The sequence below is a fragment of the Oryx dammah genome, unplaced genomic scaffold (genome assembly GCF_014754425.2).
Source record: "Oryx dammah isolate SB20612 unplaced genomic scaffold, SCBI_Odam_1.1 HiC_scaffold_27, whole genome shotgun sequence".
NCBI classification, from domain to species: Eukaryota; Metazoa; Chordata; class Mammalia; order Artiodactyla; family Bovidae; genus Oryx; species Oryx dammah.
In genome coordinates this window covers 66366025-66383438 of record NW_024070211.1, presented here as the reverse complement: position 1 = coordinate 66383438, position 17414 = coordinate 66366025, and the positions used below count along the sequence as shown (strand labels likewise).

General features: G+C 42.7%; 1 protein-coding gene across 1 annotated transcript; it reads left to right on the top strand.

The window, feature by feature from the left end:
- The first annotated feature begins 690 nt into the window (after positions 1-690).
- Positions 691-17132, top strand: DDX18 (DEAD-box helicase 18). Its single transcript, XM_040228987.1, has 14 exons — positions 691-909; positions 2539-3093; positions 5554-5694; positions 7109-7244; positions 8250-8350; positions 8471-8670; positions 8763-8877; positions 10945-11084; positions 11813-11974; positions 12309-12461; positions 13047-13160; positions 14525-14581; positions 14905-15082; positions 15544-17132. The coding sequence occupies exons 1-14, from the start codon at positions 825-827 to the stop codon at positions 15684-15686; spliced, it is 2280 nt and encodes a 759-aa protein (XP_040084921.1). The 5' UTR covers positions 691-824; the 3' UTR covers positions 15687-17132.
- Positions 17133-17414: the final 282 nt, after the last annotated feature.

Here is a 17414-nt window from a genome sequence, read left to right as displayed (position 1 = left end):
GAATTTCTCCATGAACTAGCCCAAATTTTTAATGTTAGTAACCACTTTTTTTTAATGTACCCTCCTCCACACACACATAAAAAGGTGTACCAGCCAATCAGATTGTAATTTCTGTTCAGCACTTCTAAAGGGCCTGTGCGTGTGAGCTTTTGGGGGTTTTAAACAGGAACTGTTCAAACTGGAGCCAGTTAGTAGAGTAATAGAATTAATTTTAATGCACACTAATCAGAATATTTAATAGACTCAGAATTTAGGATGGGATGAATGGTATCAAAGGAAAAACATAAGAGTGAAACAAGTTAGATTGCTTTGAGAAATGTTATATTTACATTGCTGGGTAGCAAGCGACATAGAAAGTGAGTGTATTTCTCACCAAGGAGAGTGGTCAACAAGTTTGGAAACACATATGTGTGACTTAGGTACTACTCAACTTAAATCGTCCAGAATCCGAAAAGAATAGGAACAGAACGGAGAAGGTAGACTGCCTACGGCCTTCACTGTTCACTCTTCCCCCAGGGAAGCTCAAACAAAACCAAGTGGCAGGGGTGCGCGCTGCTGGCTCAGATACAATGGGAATCCCGTTCCGGGTCGCGCCTCCTTTCCCCGAGAGGGCGCTGCATAGAATACTTTCTCCAAGGGTAAGACGGCGCGCGCGCCCGGAAGCACTTTCACACCGGACCCATTTTCTCTACGCACCAGGGGCGCTCCCATGACGCATTTCCGGCTGGCTGCACTGAGCACGTGTGACTCAAGAGGAAATAACGTCACTTGGGAGAGCCGAAGAGCTGGGTTGTCGTCCCGCCGTGAAGCCCTTCACCGACAACATGTCTCATTTACCGATGAAACTTTTACGCAAGAAGATCGAGAAGCGGAACCTCAAATTGCGACAACGAAACCTAAAGCTCCAGGGTGAGATGCGCTGAACCTCTCGGCGGCCCGGGTTGTGGAGGGAGCCGGCACGTGGGCCGTGGCGCGCTATGGAACCGGACGGCGCTGGTGACTGCGGCCCCGGTGTGGCCCCGGCAGCTTCCCCCAGAGCACGGGTGCTTGGGAAGCGGGGAGAGGCAGCCTGGGGCAGCCTCCTTTCCGGCCCAGCGCAGGTGCCGACGCCGCGTTGCCCCTGATCTGCCCCTGACTTTTCAACATCAGTGTCTCCTTTCAGAACGCGGACAGGACCCCGGTTGATTTTCTTTCCAGCCGAACCAGGCTACCCCACTTCCACCCTCGCTATTCCGATTCCTTCATCATCTCCAGGGTCCACCTCATCCCCCACCCCCATTTCCCAGCAGACACGTGGCACTTTCTCATCCCCGCGCATCTTGCTTTCACATCATCTATTTCGTGTGTGTATCGTTTCAAAACAAGCTGTGTATCACTCACTTCACGGACATACCTGGTACCCTTGCTTTCGCCTGTCTACCTGCACTCTGTCTCGACTCCTGCAGAACTTCATCTCCTGAAGTGTCTCATGCACGGTCATATGCGTGATGCATATGCTCGTGGCCAGTCTTCCCGCCACTCCTCACTTTAAGTTATACATTTCTTGGGAGCTTCTGCGTATTTGTGTCCATAACAAAGACCATTGCAAAACACTTTACCTGAATGTCACGTTTCTTTACCTACCTCGGTTGCAGTCAGTCCCTAACCTTTTTGGCACCAGGGACTGGTTTCATGCAAGACAGTTTTTCACGGTGAGGAGTGGAGCCGGGGCAGGGTTGTGCGGGGGACGGCGGTTCCGGATGATTCAAGCCAGAATTACATTTATTGTGCACTTTATTTCAATTATCGTTATATCAGCTCCCACCTCAGGTTATCAGGCATTAGATCCCAGAGGTTGGGGACCTCTGCCCTTTTAGACTTAAGACCCCCCTAGGGCAATGTTGGAGGCATACTGCCTAACACTAGTTGGTTTTCTACAGAGATCAGTTGATTGAAAGAAATCCTAGAGGAGGGAACAAGTGTGTGAATTTTAGGACTAAAGTTTTTGAAGTTCCCTAATGTTTACATTTCCTATGGAATAACAAAGCATTGCTGACTACGTCTTGGTAGTTTAAGGTAACAAAAGGTAGTACTTTGTCAATGTATAAACAGAAACTTGTAAAACATTGTTAGGCATTTAAATACAATAAATATCAAGGCAAATAGGTAGTTTCATCAACGGAATTTTCAGTTTGCTGACAGCTGAAAAAGTAGATTTGTCAAATACCTAATATGTATGTTTTGTAAGTACCATTGTTGGGCCCCATCTGTTTAAATATTTAACCTCATTGAAGTTTTCTTGTTTCAGACTTTTGACTCCTTATGAACAGAGAGGTGGTTTTTTTGAAGTTAAAAAAATCCATGCAGCATTCTCTCCCTGTTTTTAATTTATTTGTGCTGCAGTGGAATACTGTAAAATTGGAACTCATTCTAATGTACATAACAGGGAAGTAAAAGCTAAATCATTTCAGTACTGGAAGCCATGGCATTTCATTAGGGATTCCAGGGCTTCTAAGCAAGCCTCTCCTCTGTCACAGTGTGTTTTCCATTTTTAAACAGGTGCCTCAGCTGTGAGCCTGTCAGAAACTCAAAATGGAGATGTGTCTGAAGAATCAGTGGGAGATGGAAAAGTTAAAAAGTCCTTAAAGCAGTCTGTGAGTGCGGGCTTGTCAGAAGCCCAAAATGGAGATGTAGCTAAAGAAACAGTGGGAAGCAGAAAAGTGAAAAAGTCCCTAAAACAACCCATGAGTGCTGGGCTGGCAGAAGCCCAAAATGGAGATGCATCTGAAGAAGCAGGAGTAGGTGGGAAAGTGAAAAAGTCCCGAAAACAGTCTATGAAGGCAAGCACGTCGGAAGCCAACAGCGGAGTCCTGCCTAAGGGGGCCGTGGAAAACGTCAAAGTTAAGAAACCCATGAAAGAGTCTGTAGATGCAGGCCTGTCCGAAGCCCAAAATGGAGACGCATCTAAAGAAACAGGGGAGAATGTCAAAGCTGAAAAAGCCTCCAAGAAACCTACCACATTGACCAGTGGAGAAGCAGCAATGCAGTCTCCCAGTTCGGAATCAAAAAAGAAGAAGAAGAAAAAGAGAAAAGTAGTGGATGATGCTGGGCCTGGTATGTATTTTTTTTTTAACTTAAGCCGTAAGTTTTTCAAGCTATCATTCTGCCTTTCCTCTCTTTTTATTGTAATGTCCACACGACATCCAAGGTTCCCCCACCCCCACCCCCACCCCCCTTACTGGCATACAAGAAACTAGCCCGGTAGTTAGAGGAAACATCAGAGGAAGGTGCAACTTAACTTTTCTCAAAATACTGCTCTTCTTTGGCAGTTAACTGTCTGAGCTTTTTATGATAAAGTGTACTGTGACATAATATTTTAGATCTACCTATTTTGAAAGAGAATTATGGAATTACTAAAAAAATCTGGGCTGGTTTAGAATTTATCTTCATGGATCTTTATGAATCTGAGACTTTACATTAATGATTCTTTCACTCACCCCTTTTTTTTCCCTGGTTCTTTTTTCCCCACAGTAAATTTCTATCTATGAAAAGCAGCATAATGATAATTGGAGTATGTAAAAATAGGAGTTGGGAAACTCCTGAATAAATGGAACATTAATTCCCCAGTGAGTAGAATGGCCAGGATAGGGGAAGAGGGGTACTTTCATTTAGAAGATTATTGGACTGAATAAGCTGAGGTGAAAGAACAGGCATTTTAATTAAACTGTGAGTACGCAGAGATTTCAGGGGAGGGTCGAACAGGTATCTGCAAACTGTTCAGCCTTCTGCCTGTTTTTGCGAACATGCTTAACCGGAACCTTATGATACCCGATTGTTTACTTGATCTTTGTGATGACAGAGACCATACAGCCTGCAAAACCTAAAGTGTTTACAAGTCTGGTTCTTTATAGATAATATTTGCCCACCCCTGTGTTAGCATGTCCTATTCACCTTTTGTTGGAAATAAAGTTTTCATCTAGAAAGATGCTTAGGATTTTTCAAACATGCCTGCTGTCTTTTTACTGCCTACAGACTATAATGCATTTGTAAATTATGAGAAACTGCTTAAACAAAAAGTGAAACAAGATAGACTAAAGCGTGAGAATTAGACATTACAATTTTGATTTAAAGTGATTGTAATCCTGTTCTAAAATTGTTAGTGCCTTTAGGATTCTTATTCTGAGTATGCTGGAGGAAGTGATATTTCTACTCTGAAGCACTGAATCACAGGACTGGAAATTTAAATCTGTTGATAACCTTGAAGAACTGTGTTAACAAAAAGAGAAGTCATAAGCCTTGAAGTCCAGCTGATAGTATTCATGGCCTTTGAACATGTGGGTCCTACAGAGTTGATCATTTCCCAGAAAGGTGGTCATAAGGTCCAAGGAAGAGGCCAGTCCTGGGTTACAGAGTCCTGAGTTCTGGTTTAGGTCAATTCTGTTCTGACTAGCATCACTAACTGCCATGAATTTTTGAAAGTACAGCATGGAGTTAACCTATTTGACCCAAAGTAGAACATTTAAGAGCACGATGGGAGGTAGGACTGGGAAGGTAGTTTAGGGAACTGTGTTTTGAAAGTTGTGAATGTATGCTAAGAATGAAGAGCTAGGAAACCTTCTCTCTCCTCTTACCACTTACATTCAGGAAACCAGCCAGCCAGTTTCTGTCACCCAGCTGAGTAGGTTGTTGCCCTTGCTTTGTAATCTATCTCAAGTAGTATAAAGAGCCTTTGTGTTTCTGTTCCCCTCTAAGACAAAATAAGCTTTTATAGGAAATTTGTGTTATGAGAGGAAAAAGTGTTTGTTATGGGTTTTTTTTTTTTAAATTAATCACTTGCCCTTGTCTCCTTAATGAATTTTATAGAATTGGGAGTGATTGGTATACTTAAATTGTTTAGTTCAGCTTATAAAAAATTTCTTACTTAAGACAGTATAATAAGTAGTAAGTCAGAGAAGGAAGTATTATATCACTTACATGTGGAATCTGAAAAAATAGTATAAATGAACTTACAAAACAGAAACAGACTCAGAAACATAGAAAACAAATATAGTTACCAAAGGGGAAGGGGGGATGAGTAAATTGGGAGTATGGGATTAACAGGTGTTACTACCGTCTATAATAGATGATAAGGATTTACTCTATAGCACGGGGAACCATTCAGTATAATGAAGGATTTTTTTTTAATATCAGTAATGCATATACCTATAATGTATGCATAACTGAATCAGTTTGCTGTTTACCTGAAACCAGCACTCTATTGTAAATCAACTATCCTTTAATAAATACATATACTATATATAGTATATATGTGTATATATATACACTAAGAAGCCTAAAAAATAAAGCTTTGTTAGCAGATCTGCGTGTCCTGCTGAGTTTTTTAATACAGCCAGATTTTTTTAATCAGGAAAAAGAGGATGAAATTAACAAATTAGCAAATTAAAACTAAAAATGTTTTAAGCTTTTGAAAGTATGCTTTTTTTTTTTTTTGCATCACACATCTGTTATTTTATGATCTCATTTGGTATTCTTGTTTTTAAAAAATTGGGGGGGTATTTGTCCTTTAAACCAAAGATTCCAAAAAAGCAAAAGCTGAGGACATAGGAGAGGCTGAAGATGGTGCCCAGGCTCCTGAAGAAACAGAAGACAGTGTGGAGAAGCCGGGTGGCGAGGAGGAGGACAGCGAGGTGCCCAGCCTGCCGCTAGGACTGACAGGTAATTATCAAAGTGGTTTCCAGGTAGATCTCTAAAATGTCACACCTCCCTGGATTATCAGATTTAAAGGGTCAGTTGTAGCATTTAATTTAGCTGGAAAAAAAATATTAATAAGTATTGACAAGAAATGGTTTTATATCTAATTGCTGCTTTTTATTTTCCACATTGTGTGCTTTAGTTCTTATTTCTTTCTCTATTTTTCCTTTTTCTTTATTCCTAACAGTAAATATTTGACATGCACACAAATAGCTCTTAGGGTCCTCTATTTCTTTGGTTTGTCACTTTCCATGTTACAGCAGGAAAGTCATTGGCATGGAAGTCTAGAGCCCAGAGGTTTAATGCTGGCTCCATTACTAACAGAGGAGGATGAAATTAACATTATTGAGGGGCTTGTGCCAGGGTCACCTCCTCTGACCTCCATTTCTTTATCTGTAAAGTCAAGAGTTTAGAATCAATTGCTCCTAACTAGAAATGTCTAGCAGTTACTTGAGTTGTTTGGTTTGAGGTTTTTGTTTATTAAAATAGGGAAGCCCACAGCCCAACCTGTATAATCAGAATTGCAAAGGTTATTATGGCAGTGGTTCTCAAGCAGGGTAATTTTACCTCCTAGGTAGGGGGACCCATCCCAGTTTCCCCATTTAAAGGGGTGCAACCCCGTAAACCTCCTCTCTCCCAGGTAAACCATGGGAGCAGGTGACAAGTGTCCAGGGGGTAGAGGTCAGAGATGCTGCAGGACCTCCTGTAATGCATAGGACAGCCTCTCATAGCAATTATCCATCCCAAGATGTCAGTGGTGCCAGAGTTGCCAGCGTCTGGGTTATAGCTGGGGTGTGTGTGGAGCAGGGAGCTCCCTGGTAGTCTGATGCCTTCTCCTGCTGGAGACCCACCACACACCTGATGTATAGGTACATTCTCACCATCTGGGGCCATCTCTGACTCTTCTCAGTTGTCTTTTTTTGGAGTGAGAGTTGCTATTTTGACTGATTTCATGTTTTTATACTGAGTTTTCTTTCTTAATTTCAGATTTCTTAAATATTTCATTTCTCTCTGAATTTTCCCCTGAAAACCTCACACCACCACCTTTGCTCCAGTGTGCCCCCACCTTGGCATTTTTATTTTTCGTAAGTCCCTTGATTGTACCACCTCTCCAACTAACTCTTTGTTATTTCATTACAGTATAGGCTTTAGATTATACAGCCATTAGCAGTGGAGAAACATGCAACAAGTATAAGGTCTTTTCCTTGTTTTATAGGAATGGTTGGTGTTTAGTCTTTTCTTATTGGAAGAAGCTTTTCTAAAGAAGCTTGACATCAACCCAGTAATGTTTTCAATCAGCAAAACTAATTTAGGAAACTAGCAATGTTAACTATTCAGAAAAGGTAAATTTGCTAATGATAAACTGTCTTCTGTTTAGGAGCTTTTGAGGATACTTCATTTGATTCTCTGACTAATCTTGTCAATGAGAACACTCTGAAGGCAATAAAAGAAATGGGCTTTACAAACATGACTGAAATTCAACATAAAAGTATCAGACCACTTCTGGAAGGCAGGTATGGTTAACATGAGGTTTGGGCATTGGTCCTGGGCTTCCCAAGTGGTGCTAGTGGTAAGGAATTCACCTGCCGGTGCAGGAGATGGAAGAGATGTGGGTTTGATCCCTGAGTTGGGAAGATCCCATGGAGAGGGAAATTCTCGGCTGGGAAGTCCCGTGAATAGAGGAGCCTGGTGGGCTACAGTCCATGGGGTCGCAAAGAGTTGGACATGACTGAGCACGCACACATACACACACTTAATATCTCTGTTTTTAGTGCCAATAAGTAAGTAAAGTCACTCAGTCGTGTGACTCTTTGCGACCCCATGGACTGTAGCCTACCAGGCTCCTCCGTCCATGGGATTCTCCAGGCAAGAGTACTGGAGTGGGTTGCCATTTCCTTCTCCAGGGGATCTTCCCAACCCAGGGATCGAACCCGGGTCTCCCGCATTCCAGGTGGCTCAGAGGTTAAAGCATCTGCCTGCAGTGCAGGGGACCTGGGTTCGATCCTTGGGTCAGGAAGATCCCCTGGAGAAGGAAATGGCAAGCCACTCCAGTATTCTTGCCTGGAAAATGCCATGGATGGAGAAGCCTGGTGGGCTGCAGTCCATGGGGTCACAAAGAGTCGGACACGACTGAGCAACTTCACTTTCACTCTGGGCTTCCCTGTTGGCTCAGAGGTTAAAGTGTCTTTAGTGCCAATAGTTTGGGGGGAAAATACCAGTATGTTCTATGGATCTCACATTGTGTTGGATAATATATCTAACCTTCGTTAAAGGCTTTAGGTTTTTTATTGATGTTTGGAGAAAATTATTCACTTCTGTTTTTAGCACAATTGTTATTTCTGAGTTACGTGTTTAACCCACATGATTGATTTCAGTGCTAGAGAAGGTGGGGACTATTTTCTTGTTATGATCTAGCTTCAGTGCCTAAAACATGTGTCATACTCCATGGTAGGTATTCAGTAAATACTTGCTGAATGAGTAGAGCAAATATGTTTCTCCTTTTCCGTTTTATTTTTTAGGGATCTTCTAGCAGCTGCAAAAACAGGCAGTGGCAAAACGCTGGCCTTTCTCGTCCCTGCAGTTGAACTCATTGTTAAGTTAAAGTTCATGCCCAGGAATGGTAAGCCTGTGAGCCCACTGTCTCTGTAAGAATCTCACTAGAAGTCTGTCATGACTGTGGATGCACTCCTGGTGGTAACTGTAGTTTGACTTTCACCATATATCCTGTTTTGCTTTTTAGGAACAGGAGTCCTTATTCTCTCACCTACTAGGGAACTGGCCATGCAGACTTTTGGTGTCCTTAAGGAGCTAATGACACACCATGTTCACACATATGGGTTAATAATGGGTGGCAGTAACAGGTCTGCTGAAGCTCAGAAGCTTGCCAATGGGATCAACATCATCGTGGCCACCCCAGGCCGTCTCCTGGACCACATGCAGGTAAGAGGACGCTACCGTGAAGCCCCATCTTCTCTCTGTGTGAAACATACACTTCGCACCTAACGGTTTTTTTCTGTCCTTTGTCTTGTCAGAATACCCCAGGGTTTATGTATAAAAACCTACAGTGTCTGGTTATTGATGAGGCTGATCGTATCTTGGATGTTGGATTTGAAGAGGAATTAAAGCAAATCATTAAACTTCTGCCAAGTAAGTGGGTTGCATCTTCATGTGGTTTGCAGAGCGGCTGTTGGAAGTAGAGCTGAGAATTTTTCCTGTATGAAAACTATTAATGTCAGCATTTTAATTTAACCAAGTGAAGTTGTTGTGCCGGTCAGCCTTAGAGGTTGTTTGCAATATATGCATTGATCTTACTGGTAACTGAATACAATGGTTTTGCCATTTGAGAGCTTACAGTGCAAGTTAAACAGTTTTAACGTATGTCTCATTCCTGTCCATCCCTGCCACCCCATCTCTCATCTTCCAGTAGTCATCGACTTGTTGCCTTCTGTGTTATGTTTAAGTTGTATGTACCTTGGTTATCGTACTTGAAACATTTATAAACTGCTTATATCTATAATAACACTGTGGTTCAGTGCCTTATACGATTTGTTTCTCACTGCTTCATCGAGGTATAATTAACATAATAATTACATGTAAAAACATGTAAAGATTATTATGTTTTAAGTATAAGGTTTGATACATTTTGTCCTGTTTACACCTTGAAGCCATCACCACAGTCAATACAGTGAATATTCTCGTAACTCTCAAAGATTACTTTATGCCTCTTTGTGATCCCTCCCTCTCTCCCTCAGTAGCAACAACCCTCCCCTACTTACAACAACTGCTCACAGGTCTCCTCTCTCACAGGTGGCTCTGGATCTGCCCTCTGTCAGTGTAGATCAGTTTGCATTTTTCAGGGATTTGTATGAATGGAATCATACGGTATTGCTGTCTTTTTGTCTGTTCTTGTGCTCAGCAAATTCTGTGATTTGTCTGTGCCATTACATTTTCAGTAGTTCTTTGCTTTGTTCCTCCCTGGCATTCTATTGTATAAATATGCCCCAACTTGTTTATCCATTGAACTGTTGATGGACGACTGTGTGAATAGTTTGGGTCTGTTACATACAAGGTTGCTATGAACATCCACCTATAACTTTTTATGGATGTCTATCACCTTTTCTGTCATGCGATTATCTAGGAATGGAGTGACGGGTGTGTGGTTAATTTGTAGCATTTTACATCCCCATCAGCAGAGTATGGCAGTTCCAGTCCCTCCTGTTAAGTCTTGAGATTTGGTAGTGTTAATCCTCCAACTTTGTTAATTTGTTTGTCTGTTCTCATCGTTTGCATTTCTCTGTGATGTTAGACTCTTTGTCAGTCTCTGGGATCTTGGCATTGTACTGAATATCAGTCATTGGTGGAAGAGAAAGTTGGGTCCTTCGGCACATGAATGAGGCAGATCTCCATTTATCAGCTTCCTAATTTCTCTCAGAAGTGTTTCAGAGTTTTTACTGTACAGGTTTTTTCATTCCTTATGTGAGGTAAAAATTTTCACTTTATTGTTTTCATGTCTGATTACACTGGCCAGACCCTCCAGTGTACTCCTGAGTGGAACTGGCAAAAGAGCACGGCGTTATCTGACTCCTGGTCTCGAGGGGAGACCGTTCAGTCTCTCAGCACTAAGTGTGATGGAGGTGTTGCACGTCTAGATGCCCTGTATAAGACTGAGGATGATCCCTTTTGTTCCGAGTCGGCTGTTTCTTAAATCAGAAATAAATGTTAAATTCTGATGAAAGTGAAGTCACTCAGTCATGTCCGACTCTTTGTGACCCCGTGGACTGTAGCCTACCAAGCTCCTCTGTCCATGGGATTCTCCAGGCAAGAATACTGGAGTGGGTTGCCATTTCCTTCTCCAGGGGATCTTCCCGACCCAGGGATCGAACCTGCGTTTCCCACATTGGAGGCAGACGCTTTAACCTCTGAGCCACCAGGGAAGCCCTTATAGATGCTTATATTTCTGAATTCACTTTGCTAAAATTTTGTTAAAGATGAGTTGGAAAGTAAGCTGTCTTAAGTGAGCTTTAGCGGAAATTGTCCATTTCAACTTAGTTGTCAGATCTGTAGACATAAAGTTGTCCTTGCTGTTCCTCTTTTACTGTCTATAGTGATGCCATGTTTCTAATTTCTGAAAGTTCTACTTAGAGCATTTTTAGTTGTGAAGCAATTCTAAAAATTGCCTGAAATTTTTCGGTTTTTTATATGGTTGTGTTTCAGCACGCAGACAGACCATGCTCTTCTCTGCCACACAAACTCGAAAAGTTGAAGACCTGGCGAGGATTTCTCTGAAAAAGGAGCCTTTGTATGTTGGTGTTGATGATGATAAAGCTAATGCAACTGTAGACGGTCTTGAGCAGGTACTTCTTCCATTTTAAGGATCTCCTTTGGTGTTTCCTTGCAAGTGTTTGGAGGATCCTCTAAAAAGCAAATGGGTTAATGAACTAAATAATAGTACCACCAATTTTATATGAGTAAAATGAATTTTGTTGTCCAATAATATCTTGCACTAAGATGTGAGTTAGAAGGTGGAGAGGCTGGTTTCAAGCAAGTAACTGTGAAAATGAGGTGACAGAGAGCCAAAACAGGTTGATTAAAAATAAAACTTTAAGATTGAGTCTTTTGATGAGTAAAATATTTCTTTCCTGTAACAATTTAGCTTACAAACCTTTCATTGGTTATTTAGTTTTTAAAAATATATTCAGCTAGCTTTGTGGTGATGTTTAGGATAGTACACTTCAGCTGTGGTTATTTAGGATCTTGCTGTTAAGGACCTTCTAAAAATGAAGGTTCCAGTTAATAGAGGTATTGATTTTACTATAATTATAAGAACTTGATAACCAGTAGTCTCAGAAATATGGAAAATATTTAGTATCCAGTGATTGTAGCCAGTAAAAGGAATCGAAAGATTTAAAATCAGTCTTATTTTAGGCTGCATTATTATAATGAAGGTAGTAATTTTGCTGTAGGTGAGGCTTAACAGTGTGTATGCCATGTTAATCTGTTCTCTCCATCAGATTATATCGGTTCATGAAGTTGAAAGTGTCCATTCGATTATTTTGTGTCTGTTCACTTGAACCTCTTCTAGGGATATGTTGTCTGTCCTTCTGAAAAGAGATTCCTCCTGCTCTTTACATTCCTTAAGAAGAACCGGAAGAAGAAACTAATGGTTTTCTTTTCATCCTGTAAGTCCGTGAAATACCACTATGAGTTGCTGAACTACATCGATTTGCCTGTCATGGCCATTCATGTAAGTGGTTTTGATAAGTTTATTAAAAACAGCTTACACTTACCAAGTTATGTAGGTTGTGGGGATTAAGGTATTGTTCTTGCCTCCAAACATAGTTCTGAGTAGTTTGGACAACAACAGGTGATGGGTCCTGTGAGGAGGGAATTCTGCCGGGGCGGGGGGGGTGGGGGTGGGAACCCGAAAGGAGGAGCAGATGCCATCGCTTCGGGAAATAGACCGGTAGTGAACTTGAAATAGAGCAGCAACACTTCCACAGTTTAGGGGTTCTACGTCGAGACCTCCCGCAAATGGTTTCAAATTTCCTCTTCCAATGGATGTTTTGTTTTGGTTCTAGGGAAGGCAGAAACAAAATAAGCGTACAACCACGTTCTTCCAGTTCTGCAATGCAGATTCAGGGATCTTGTTGTGTACAGACGTGGCAGCTAGAGGGCTGGATATTCCTGAAGTGGACTGGATTGTTCAGTATGACCCTCCAGATGACCCCAAGGTAACTGGTATCCTCTAGTTATCTCCCCAGGCTCCCTGAGAAGTACCCCATCCCACAGATTATTCCTCAAGTTGTTCCAGTCACACCGCAGCATACAGCCATACAGCAACTCTGCAGTATCTCAGTGATGCTCAAAGTGTTTAAGGCTTTCACAGGACCCAGAGAGGGTGTGCGCAAGGAAATTTGAGAAGCATTTGTGGGACTTAACTTAGGAATGTTGCCTGCTTGGGGCAGTCTATTAAGAGCAGTAGATGTCAGAGGAATGAAATGTGCTTATGGAGATAGGTGCCATTCTTTAGTATATGTAGTAAAATAAGTTTTTTTAGGTATTTTCAACAAAAGGTAGATTATATAAGTTGTGAGCCATTTGAATGTTTCCAAAAGCCCTTATGAAGTTGAAGCACACTTACTAGGCATTTGATTGGATCATAGAATTAATGTGAATGTCCTGTCCAGTGGGGATGGTGCCTGCAGAAGGCATGGGGGACCACTAGCTTTGGGGAGCATGGTGATAGGCTGTGTGGCAACCACCAAGGTTGCTGTGCAAACCAGTGTATTACCTCAGGTTTTCTCTCTCCACCAAAGGAATACATTCATCGTGTGGGCAGAACAGCCAGAGGCCTGAATGGAAGAGGGCATGCCTTGCTCATTTTGCGCCCTGAAGAATTGGGTTTCCTTCGCTACCTGAAGCAATCCAAGGTAAAGATCTTCACGTGGAAAACCTTACACTGGGGACAGATTCCTCTCCAGAGGAATTGTTTGCCGGTGCACATGGCCTTGAGCACCATTTCTAGGTGTGTCCAAGGGGTTCCAAGTTGTCACCATTCTGTTAGGACAGTTGGTGCGGCGGTTTTAGCAAATGAGGTTTCTGTGGGTCTCGTCCAGGAAATATGAGCCAAAAACTACCCACAAAGCACTGTGCTCGAGCCCTGTGTCACTCAGGAGCTGTCCCTGTCCCCAGTCTCCCCACAACCCTGGTGGAAGCCTCCTCTGCTCCTGCTCCCCTCCTGTCTTCACCTCTCCCAAAGCTGCAGGGAGCGCATCCCCTCCTACCCCTTCCCCTTCCAGGCCCCAGTCCTTGCCTGGCAGTTAGCGCTTTACTGTCTGTAATCTCTGACCAAAAAGATAGCTTCAGCCCTGAATCTGCTCTTGTCACGAGCTCCAGCATGGCTGCTGCCTATTACCTTTCCTCAGCCTGCTGTTTGAAAAGTGGGTTCTGTTTAACTCCTCTGATTCTGGTCTCAGTCCTCCCTCATCTGACTCTAGCCTTTCTGTTGCCGAGTCTGCCGAGTCTTGTGAATGCTTGTCCGGCCTTGTCTTTCCTGACGTTTGCCTCCTCGTTGGCACAGTGTTGCCTGGTGGATTTTCGCCCACCATCCAACTAGCAGCAGTTCCTAGAAATTGCCATCCAGCCTTTGCAGTTCTTCTCTAGCTACCTGGTTCCTGGTTCCTCTGGGAGGGCGTCGCTGATCTCATCCCTCCTTCGTGTGCCCCCAGCACAGGTGCTGATCAAGTTGTCTGCCCACTCACCTGTCTCCCTCCAGGGCTGCAGGGCCTGGGACTCGGGCAGCTGCTCTTTTTCCCCAGCACCTGCATGAGCGCTTTTCCAGTCGTCTCATAAGAGATGACTGGTAAGAAATCCCTCCCGTAGGAGTTGGTGGTCACAAACCCCAGTTTCAGAAACCCTGGTGTCACAAACCCCCGTCACAGGGCAGTGTGGTGTCAGGGCAGCTTTCCCAGCACTGAAAGAAGAGCTAGTGGTTCTGTAACCTAGAAGCTGAAAGCTGCTTCATCACAGTGCTTCTGCAGAGATGTTTAGAGAAGAGGGCATCAGTGCATCATTGCCCCATTCAGTTTCATAGCTTTTCTTTGTGGAGGGTTCCATTCAGTGTGCATTAGGAGAGGGAGGGTGCACCTCTCCCATTGGCATTGGAAGATAGGGAAACAGGTGTCTGGCCCGTGAAACTGAAATTCTACAAGCCTTTTCCCTTCCGTCTCTTCAGTGACTAATGAGCTGCATCAGACCAACCCGGTTTTCTAACCTGCATGCTTTTATTTTCTAGGTTCCATTAAGTGAATTTGAGTTTTCCTGGTCCAAAATTTCTGACATTCAGTCTCAGGTATGTGGGAGGGGTGGAGGGCGGGGGGGCGTCCCAGCCCTGCCTCTGTAGTGTCTCATTGACAGTCACTGTCCTCCAAGCCTCCCTTTCCATAAAGTGGGAAGTCTGGACTTGAGTGATCATTGCTGTGTCCTGCAGTGCTGGTGAGCACGTTCCTATACTGTCTACCTGGTTTCATTCTGTACCTTACATGAATTTTGTCATTATTCTTACTGCACCCTGATTTTGCAGGCATTACAAAGCTTGGAGCAAGTGTTTTGGAACAAATGTTATAGATGAATTGTGCTTTCTTGTATTAAAGCCAATATTCATTTCTGTTTCAGCTTGAAAAACTGATTGAAAAGAACTACTTCCTTCATAAGTCAGCCCAGGAAGCATATAAGTCATACATTCGAGCCTATGATTCCCATTCCCTGAAGCAGATCTTCAATGTTAATAACTTAAATTTGCCTCAAGTTGCTCTGTCGTTTGGTTTCAAGGTGCCTCCTTTTGTTGATTTGAGTATCCTTTTCTGTGTGCTTATGAATTTGTCCAGGAACTATGGGCCAGAAGCCTGACCAGGGGCTTTGGAGCTTAGCACTCAGGTTGACTTGCGCTCTGGCTGAGGCCTGGGGCCCAGGTGGTCATCTCAGTCACTGACCTCGTGTCAGTGTTTGCATGGGGTAGTCAGGGTGGAGACGACAGAGACGAGACAGTTTATGGCTTTAAGAAAGGACAATGGAATTTGAGTGGCAGAGCGAGCCAGGCAAGTTGTAATATGTTAAGTATTAACTGGGTTTAAAAATCCTACCTGCTAGTTTTAGCCCCCAGTCATGTGGCCACTCCTGATTCGAGTGTTCACGTTGTGGTGGCTCAAGGAGGGGTGGTGGGGCCCCTGGTATACAGCTGGCTGGTTCTCCCCTGGGTGGTGGTTTGGAGTTGGCTGTCTTTGTGTTGCTGGATTTCCTTAATGCTCCCTTTAGATGTGAACAGCAATGACGGCAAAGTTAGAAAGCGAGGCGGTGGCGGTGGATTTGGCTACCAGAAAGCCAAGAAAGTCGAGAAGTCCAAGATCTTCAAACACATAAGCAAGAAGCCATCTGACCGCAGGCAGTTTTCTCACTGAAGACATACCTTTGTCCTGAAATGGATGTTCTTTTTCTTGCTGTAAGAAAGGAATTTATGTTACTTTAGGATTTGGACTCATCTAATGACATGACTGAGCGACTGAACTGAACTGAACGAGTATGAGATGACTTGGGTCGCCGGCACTGAGGTTTCCAGTGAGTCTCCTTTTTGGGGATATAAAACAGGTCGCAGTGTCTTGATTGCCCAAGAGCAAAGCAAAGCATCTTTCTAGTCTTTGTGATGATAGGATATTTCTAAGTGTAAATCTTTTTTTTTCCCCAAACTTGTTACTGTTTTAATGTAATTCTTTTGGTACCTTGCTTTCCTAGTGTCTGAAACCTTTTGTGACTTGGCTTGCTGTGTCAGCCTACCAGAAAGGGCAGATGACTGGACACTGGACAGGTGGTAGGGGTGCAGAAAAATTGTCTCAATTGTTTTTTTTTTTTTAGCTTCAGTTTTTTCTTGGACCTTAACAGTAGTTTTTTGACCCCTCCTGAAAATGTTGCTGTGTGAAAGGGCAGAGAACATTGGGAAATCCCTAAGAAGCACCTTCAGTTAAGGGGGCACTGGGCTTTTATGTGCCAGACTTTAAAACAATGAGCCTTTCTCCATTTTACTTTTTCAGGAGTAAGAAATATGGGTTGTCATTGTTATTTGAATAAAGCGCCCCTAGCAGTCCTGACATTGAGGGTAGGGTGGGCGCAATCCAGATACTTTAGTTTCACTTACAAGTGTAGTCTCTGGTGTTCTCCGTTGGGTAACTTAGCAGACTGAGGCGCAAAGAACGGTCCCACTCCTCAGGCAAATGTGTTTCTTTGAAATGGTTTCAATTTTGGTGAGTCCTTCCAACTCGAAATACTTCCAACAGTATTTAGAAGGCAAAAGCATCTTTTTGAGAAAAACTGCCTCTTCCAGATCCGTGAAACAGAAATAGATTTATGGTGAAAACTGAAAATGAGCACACAGCAGAATAGCAAAGCCAGTGGTTTAGTCAGATGGGGTTTTTTGTTGTAGTAATTTTTGATTTCTGGTGTGTTTGATGTTTTATTTCTAGTGTGTTTTATCACTACAAAATGGTTACTATATTTTGTAGTAATTTAAAACCAAAGTTGCTAGCATCATTTTACTATTGTACCAGTTAATATTCAGATTCCTATTAAATGTGCTAAGAATATTAAATGTCGAAGAAACAGTCTGGTAAACAGCATTCCAGTAGGAAAAGAATGATACTATCCCACATCTGGGCTTGACCACCGTCCCCCTTGCTGGACATGTGCTGGGCTTCAGACCTTGATTGCTGGACTCCTGGCATTTAATACCTGTTTCTCTTTACAGTGACTTTTCTTTGTTTCAGAAATAATCATGTTTCAAAAAGTACACAAAAGCAGAGAAGAATATTTAATCACTGAACAGAAGTAAATACTGTTAATATTTTGATACTTAATCTTCCAGTGTTTTGTATATGTACTTTTTAATTTTTTTATCAAAAGTGAAGTTAAATGATCCTCTACCCTGTATTTGTAACCATCTTGTTTCATAACTTATTTTCCTGTGTCATTAAACAATTACATCAACTTTGTATCATTATTACTGCTTTCACCTTGCTTGGTCTGGCCTGGACTTGAGCCCTGGATGCCTGCCTATCCCACCCAGACTGGCTCTCCTTGTTATGCTGTGTCTGGTGTCCATTGGTCTTGCCATTTGTGAGAAAAGCATATAAACAGAA

Bases quoted from the DNA above. Each gene is read 5' to 3' on its own strand.
- DDX18 (XM_040228987.1), top strand. From the start codon at position 825: ATGTCTCATTTACCGATGAAACTTTTACGCAAGAAGATCGAGAAGCGG. The intron at 11,975-12,308 runs GTAAGTGGTTTT...TTTTGGTTCTAG, and splicing joins TGCCTGTCATGGCCATTCAT to GGAAGGCAGAAACAAAATAA. The intron at 12,462-13,046 runs GTAACTGGTATC...TCTCCACCAAAG, and splicing joins ACCCTCCAGATGACCCCAAG to GAATACATTCATCGTGTGGG.